The 8066-nt window shown below is 41.7% G+C and overlaps 1 protein-coding gene across 1 annotated transcript; it reads left to right on the top strand.

Annotated features, from left to right (window-relative positions):
* The first annotated feature begins 473 nt into the window (after positions 1-473).
* Positions 474-7392, top strand: sdf4 (stromal cell derived factor 4). The gene is made up of 7 exons (XM_080497160.1): positions 474-756; positions 1863-2179; positions 3650-3786; positions 3867-3980; positions 4111-4269; positions 5594-5769; positions 6070-7392. Exons 2-7 carry the CDS (start codon positions 1869-1871, stop codon positions 6244-6246), a joined length of 1074 nt encoding a protein of 357 aa, XP_080353286.1. The 5' UTR covers positions 474-756; positions 1863-1868; the 3' UTR covers positions 6247-7392.
* The last annotated feature ends 674 nt before the right edge of the window (positions 7393-8066 follow it).

Genomic DNA, 8066 nt, shown 5'->3' with positions numbered 1-8066 from the left:
TTCTGGTGTCCAATGTATTGGTGATGGTGCCTAAAAACAGGTGAGAAGTTGGAAATGTGTCAGGCCAGAAAATGTGCAGTTAGGTTTTTGCATTAAATGTGGACAACTTGTTTAGGTCATATAGCGGCCTGTCAAGCAGAGTTGAAGAGCCACATATTTGTAGTTTCTGGGGTATTTATTCAGAAAAGGTTAGCCATTAAAATCTCAAAATCTAATCGATTGGTCCTTGGATAACAAATCATCCCTGCAATTCGGGTTAAAGGTTTTTTGTAAAAAGTTGGGAATACATACAAACCAATGAATACATAAATACGTAGACAAAACAAAAACACAACATTCACCCTAACTTTCGTTGGCGAAAGTAAAAAGACCATTTGAAAAGGAAACGTAATGATCAAACTTGAGTTTTACATTGAAGGTGCTAACCGGATGTTACATCGGTGTCACATTACTCAGAGTGTCTTTACTCTCCAGTCGCCTCTTCTTCTGACAGTTTGTGTGAAAACCAACGCAAAGTGTTACCCCGGGGACGGACTTCACGGCAGGTTGTATTTCTCTGCGGCGGGGCTCCAGTCTGAGTGGTCGCTCCTCGCTGGGGAGTGGGCGCGGTGTCGGAGCCACGTGTACCGGAACTGGAGGCTTGACAGTCGGGCTGAGTGTGTGGAAACTCCCGCTAGCTGTTAGCTGCTCGTTAAGCTCACTGCGGTGAACCGACATCCACACCGGAGCCGCCTCACCGGGACCGCAACTTCACAGGTCTGTTAGTCTTCAAACACCTTTTAATTCCATGTTTACTATGTCCACTCATTGATAACCCAGTGTTTATTAGCGCCTGTCTCTGTTAGCCACTTAGCTTAGCTTCACAGAGTAAGACAAACCCAACCTACGTGTACGGATATTTCACGTGATTAAACATTTTATTTAGGGATAACATGGTTCAGACCATGTTTATTTAAATTGTATGTATACAAATGACTTAGTTTATAGGTAATGTTAGAACATAATGTGGAGTTCTAAGACGCAGCATCGTCAGCGTTCAAGGCTATAAAACTTCACCTTCTCTAATCTCTGTCCTCCTTTTGAATGAGATGGGCGTCGTGAACACAGGGTGTTACCTCATTTAAGGTCAAAGCGGTATTGTTTAGTGCCTTGCAGAAACCTCACGTTCCCTCTTAAGTATTTACAAATAGCCTCACATAACCTTGACGTTAACAATCCGTCCAGTTGTCCCACTCCCACACTGCAAATCTAGATTCAGAGACCCGTCCTTAAATGACCTGTGTACTGCATGAAACAATCCACAAAGAAAGAAAATGTATTTGAAATAATGATGAAATACAAACAAACTGTTGAATACAGTCATATTTACAGCTATGGACACTTGATTATCTGCGCCTGATCTCCACAGGTAGCCTGATTCAAAGCCCAAGATATCAGATAGCAAAGGGGTTGGTCATATTTCACTTGTCAAAAGAGAACAGTGGCAGAACAGTCAAAAGTCTCTCTCTGCAGATCTGAAAGTCATGCTGAATGAGCAATTGATGAAAATAGCTAAAGGTGCATTATTCCTGTGAGTCATACTATATTTTAATACATTTTTCAGATTGTTTTGACTGAATCGGCAAACCCAAACAAAAGTATGTTTTAAAAAACATGAAAGATTGAAGAAAACCTGAAAGAAGCTAGAAAAATAGCATCTTAACTTCGAATAAATAACATTAAGTATTCACATTTGTTAAAATGAGCTTTATCCAGAGAATGGCTGCCTTCTGAAGCCTGTCCAAGCTGGCATCAGGCCACAGACTCGGCTCTCCACAGCTCTCCATTATTAGTCATCTGCTTCTACACCTCTTTCTCCACAGACAATCATGGCTGTTTGGAGAAAACTTTGGTGCAGAAACCTGCTGTCTGCATCGCTGCTTCTCTGCGTCCTGCTTCACACCATTGATGTGCACGCACGGCCGGCCAACATGTCGGCACTCAAAGAGAAGCCTCAAGCCAGCAAGGACGAGAATGAAATCCTGCCCCCGGACCACCTGAACGGGATGAAGTTGGAGCGGGACGGCCACCTCAACAAAGACTTCCATCAGGAGGTTTTCCTGGGGAAAGAGATAGAGGAGTTCGAGGAGGACTCTGAGCCCAGGAGGAACAGGAAGAAGCTGATTGAAATTTTCACCAAGTAAGTCATAGTCATCATTCTCTGAATATCATGTGGGAGTCAGAGAGACTGATTCAGTGCAGTGACTCTCTGTAAAACTCACGGCAGGAAGAGTTTGTTCTCATTGAGTCTCATTGTAACGCACCACTGAAACTGATTACACTGAAGATAGCATTAATATATTAAGTATAATGTTTACATTGGGGCTAATGATTTTTCTCACAATTAATGTACAGATTATTTTTTTCAATCAGTCTATTGATTATTTTTAGGAAAAAAGTTATCACTTTATTAAGATAGCGATTTGAGTATTTGAGATATATTTTGAGAAAATGTATGAGCTTCAAAACAAAATAATTTTTGCAGTGTGGGGTGTTAATCTGCAACAAATAGTTTCCCAGTTTTACTGGTAACTGACGAAGTGTTTCCTCTTTTGCACGCCAGTAGCACTGCTGTGAAACGTCATTTACACCACATTGTCTGGTTTCTGGATAAAGGTTTCTTTTAAAGGACCGTGAGCACATTTTTTTGTTGTTTTTTTTAATTGTCTTGTTCTCCAGCCAGTCTTTTATTGCTGCTGCTATATTTGACGTGGCACATCGTCATTACTCATTCAAAGTGGCCTGAGGTTCAGAGCAAACTTAAAACAACATAAGCTTGTATTTTGTTGCATGTATTTAACATTTGTTTTGCCAAATGTTTCTATTAAGTAAAGCAAAATTTATAACAGGACTCATTAACTCATCAAAATGTAGCATTGTGTGTTCAGACTCAACATATTCCCTTGGCTTCCTGAAGCCTCTGCCGGAGTGAAGCTAATTGAAAGAAGACTTTGTGAAGTCATTGTGGGGATGAGCTGTGTTTTCTGGATCACAGCGTCTCAGGGTAAATGATATCCACCGGGCCTGGGGTTGGTGTGTTTTCACAGCAGCCTGCGAGATGGCGTCGAGCGCTTGTATGCCAGTGATTTTTCCTGACCTTGTTTTCATTTTCTAGTTGAATATTTTGACAAGCCGTGCTGGTTTTAGGAGAAACCATGTTTTAAAACTGCAATGTTCTCGAGCACGACTTTTTAAAAAAAAAATGGTGTGAGTTGTAGCAGAGAGTCACAGCTTGAGGCTGTAACAGTTAAATGACCTTGCACATGAGTAAATACTGCATGGTTTGAATAACTTAAATAGTGAGGGTGTTTAATTGGTCAGCTGACTGATTGCGTAATGACAAATAGTTGTTTGAAAAATAATATTTTTACTTAATATTCCAAATTTGTCCTATAAATCGGTGTCAAATATCTGCTGAGTCATTCTGCACTAGCGTATTTCACTGTCCCCAGCTTTGTGGAGCTTCGTGTGATGTGCCGTGCAGACTTCCAATATCAGCTCAATCAAGAGTGAACAAACTTCTTTTGATCTGCAACATAAAATTAGAAACCGTTGCAGCTCTAATGCACATAACGGATGCTAATTTCTTCTATCAACGCCCCTGCTTCAGAGTTGACTTCAACAACGATCGGAGTGTGAGCGCTAAGGAGATGCAGCGGTGGATCATGGAGAAGACGGAGGAGCACTTTCAAGAGGCCACGAAGGAGAACAAGAACAGTTTCCGAGCCGTGGATCCGGATGGCGATGGTGAGAGTCCGCCGCCGCTCACAGTGTGGAATCCCTCCGTCAGGAGAATTGTTCATCTGATTCAGTGCTTTTGCTTGCAGGCCACGTCACATGGGACGAATATAAAGTAAAATTTCTGGCCAGCAAAGGTTTCAACGAAAAAGAAATTGCAGAGAAAATGAAGAAAAATGAAGATCTCAAGCTGGATGAGGAAAGTAAGTACAAAAATGATGTCACAGTTTAGGTTGTTTTTTTTTTTTTGGTATTTTGAACACCGTCACGAACACTTCGAGTTTTCATACCAAAAATAAAAGTTTAAATCAATTTTTCTCCTCTCCACGGCAGCTCAGGAAGTGTTGGAAAGCCTCAAAGATCGCTGGTTCCAGGCTGACAACCCTCCCGCTGACCAGCTGCTGAACGAGGAGGAGTTCCTGTCCTTCCTTCATCCCGAGCACAGCAGAGGAATGCTTAAGTACATGGTGAAGGAGATCGTGCGTGACTTGGGTAGGTTTCACTCAGCCAGGAGTTCAAATATGAGCCTCACTGACTCAAAACTGCAATAAGTGACAATTGAAAATTTTCTATGCATCTTCGTCTTCACCTCCACCTCAGATGGGCTCCCTTTTTCCTATTCCCGGCTGAATTGAATTTGCTATTACAGCCTAGACTTGAAATTTTTTTTTAATTGCACGTTTCCTTTGTTTGCAGTCGAGAAGGGCACACTCATTTTAGTTGTATTCTCAACCACGTCCTGTAATACCACGTTTGAAATCACTGAGCTCTGCTGCAGCGCAGCTCTGTGATATAGAGGCTCAGACCAAAAAGTGCAAGTATGAGCCTGCCAGTCTAGACTGAGGGCAACAAAACACCATTGTCTGAGGCAGGACAGCAGAACTGGGAGTGAGAGGCCCATCTGAGGTGGAGGGAGGGGTCAGAAACATGCACAATCATTTTAGTCAAACATAAATGTAATGACACACACACACTAAACATGTTGCAGACGTCTAAATATTATAATGTATGTAGAAATCGAACTCCGTCACAAGAGTTTTGCTGCACACCCACAAGTCTGCTGGCACACATGCAAGTCTGTCAAAACACACTTAAATCTCTTTGCTCAAAGATCATTGCACATCATTTTACATGATACACACAACCGCAAGTCATTCTACCACAATATTGGCAACATACATGTGTGATTTAAAAACTTAGTAGCTCCGTCCTTTCTTGGAGCTGCCTGTGGGATCAAATAATTTGCCATGAAGATGTTTAACTGCCGCAGATTTCTTATCATTGTTCACAAAACCAACACTTATTGTTTAACATTGTGGAGGCCAGACCTCAAAGATGTTGTGTGATGAAGCAGTTCTCAATGTTTGAAAGAGTGATGTCAGCATCTTCTGAGGAAACGACCTTCAAGGAGCGTAATCATGAAAACATGCACACAAAATAGGCAGAATTTTTGATAAGGATGTGTGTTTACTGTGTGGATGCTTTGTCTTGGTTAGGGCATGATGACATGTTTTCAGGGATAAAGTTGAAGGCCTTCAGACTCTATGATTCCTGTCAATGTCATAAAGTGGAGCAAACTGTCTGGAAGTGTAGACAAGAGGTCAGACCGTTACGTGGGATCTACATGGAAGAGTGACAGTCGTCAACTTTTCTTTATCAATAATAAACATTTTAATCTTAGTTTTCTGTTGTTAAACTGATGTTAGAAAAATTTGTATTTTTGCTGCACTGGTGATGTTGAAATGGTCAATTAAGCTGATTCCACCACTACAGGACATAAATCAGAAGGTTTTTTTGTGTTCGTTTTTCCTTGCAGACCAGGACGGTGATAAGAAACTGACCCTGTCAGAGTTCATCTCTTTGCCGGTGGGCACCGTGGAGAACCAGCAGGCTCAGGACATCGACGACGACTGGGTCCGAGAGAGGAAGAAGGAGTTCGAGGACGTCATCGATGGAGACCGCGACGGCATTGTAACCATGGAGGAGCTGGAGGTGAATTTAAACCCATTAAACACTGCTTTTCAAATTTTTCTGTTGTTTTCTACATCACATTTGTTAGACAATTTACACTTAAATGCATATTTCTCCTGTCGTATTTTAATATACAGGATCTACATATTTACCATTTACAGACATGAACAGAGTTTTCAGGGTATTGCTCTCACTTTTAGTGACTTCAAGTCTTTCCCTCTGTCCCCCACTTATTTTTTTTTTTTTTTAACCGTCTATCATTTCACACACACTTCAGTTTTTGTTGGCGTGAGCCTGAACTGCCTGTGTTTGGTGTCCCAGGAGTACATGGACCCCATGAATGAGCACAACGCTTTGAACGAGGCCAGGCAGATGATCGCCGTCGCCGACGAGAACCAGAACCACAACCTGGAGCTGGACGAGATCCTCAGATACAGCGAATACTTCACCGGCAGCAAGCTGATGGATTACGCCAGAAACGTGCACGAGGAGTTCTGAGGAGGGATTTGTCCTCCTCCTCCGCCTCCTCCTCTCCTACACCTGCAGGGACAAGCCTGGGAGGAGAAGGGAGTGCACGGTGTAATGATAAGATATCCCAGTGTGCAATTCTGTATTTCAAAGCCTCGCGTCAAGCTCCTCTCTCACTACAGACGCCAGTTAATGCTCCCCTTCTTCAGCTCCGGACCATCACCAGTCGTGTGCCAGCAGACAATTCTGACTTCCAAATGTTTCCCATAAATCTGAGCAGAGCTGCATCAACTCCAAATTAGTTTTGTGTTTTATTGCGGAGCGTGTGTATATATGAGAAATTTTAGCTTCCAGTTGACGATGCAGACAGGCCACACAGCGAGGCCAGCTCTTTGTTCTGCATGCTCTGCACACTCACTGGCTTCCCTTGTAAATAATTGTACTTGTCGCATAGCAAAGTGTCAGAAGGGGGGGGCGCCTGACACCTGACACCTGTAATGCGGCTCTATAATGCAACCGTAAAGAGAGAAACAAACTCAAAAAGTAGGTTTTACTGCCTCATTTGTCAAAGTCAGGAAGGGATTCTATGGCGTCCGTCCTATCATGGCAGTCATAACATTTAAAAGCCACTTTATTAGCATCAAATAAGCCAACGTAGCACAGAGAGTCTTTAAGGATCTTTAACGATGTGTTTTTGTTTTGTTTTTTTAATGTCAGGAAATAGTAATATATGAGAAGACTTGTGAGATTGTTGACCAACTGAAGGAAAATTCCAGGTGTCATAAATATTGTAAACGATTGCACCTTAACATTCAGCAGCTATCAACACGACAAGTTCATTCAGGGGTTTAATTCACACTGCAGGTTTTTTTTTTTTGTTGCCTTTATTTATTCATCCTGTTTCATTTGGATCGGCTCCATCTTTAAGCATCACAGCCGCACACTCATTTTCGGTATCGTTGTTTACCCTTCGCTGGCTACACTTTTGAATGGCGTCATTTAATCCAAATGCATGCGCAGGCAACAGGAGTTGCATTACATTAGATCCTGTTGCAGCCACTTCAATCCTCGGTCCGATTGTAACATAAGATTTATGAAAAGAGAATGTGACAGCCTTATAAAACTGTACTGCAAATATATCGTTAAACAATAAAGATTTCTATTGAGTGAAGAGCACCAGGGTTCATGTGGGGTAATTTGCTACCTTGGGTAGCGGTGTGTGCAAACGAGAGAATTCAAATGAAGGCTTTGCATGTGCGAGGTCTGTTTAGATGCAAACCAATCAGAGCCTTACTCCAGGTTTACTACATATATGTATTTATTTTTTTGTTCAAAATTCAAAGTTTATGTTACAACACCAGTTAAAATCTGAGAAACGTTGAGGGGGGCAGCTGAGAAAATGTCACTACAATAACAGCAGCATCTCTCCGAAAGGCATTGCACCTTGTAAAGTAATTACCATAAACTCCCCTCAGTATTTTTTGCAATCTGGACTATATGCCAGTTGCTCATCAAGGTGCTAAATTCACAGGGTTATTTTGCACAGATTCCAGTGCAACCAGTTGGTAAACCCAACTTCCACTAATGTGGATGCAATATCATGTTTCGATCTGCTTTATTGCCACCAAACCTTTAGTCGATAAGGCCCAATAAATTCCTTATTTTTGAAATAAAAATAGGAGTTCTCGATATTCAACCACACATGATGACCATTTCCAGCTGCTTTGATCCTTTTGCTGAAACGAGATCATCATCATAAAAGTTACGTTTTTAAGTTTTTCTAACCACAATTGCTTTAAATTAAATAACATCAGCATCAAAACCATTTCATGCGTTCATGAAAACCAGCT

The sequence above is a fragment of the Blennius ocellaris genome, assembly GCF_963422515.1.
Source record: "Blennius ocellaris genome assembly, chromosome: 5".
Lineage (NCBI taxonomy): Eukaryota > Metazoa > Chordata > Actinopteri > Blenniiformes > Blenniidae > Blennius > Blennius ocellaris.
Note: the sequence above shows the minus strand (reverse complement) of the source record. Positions and strands in the feature narration are given on the sequence as shown.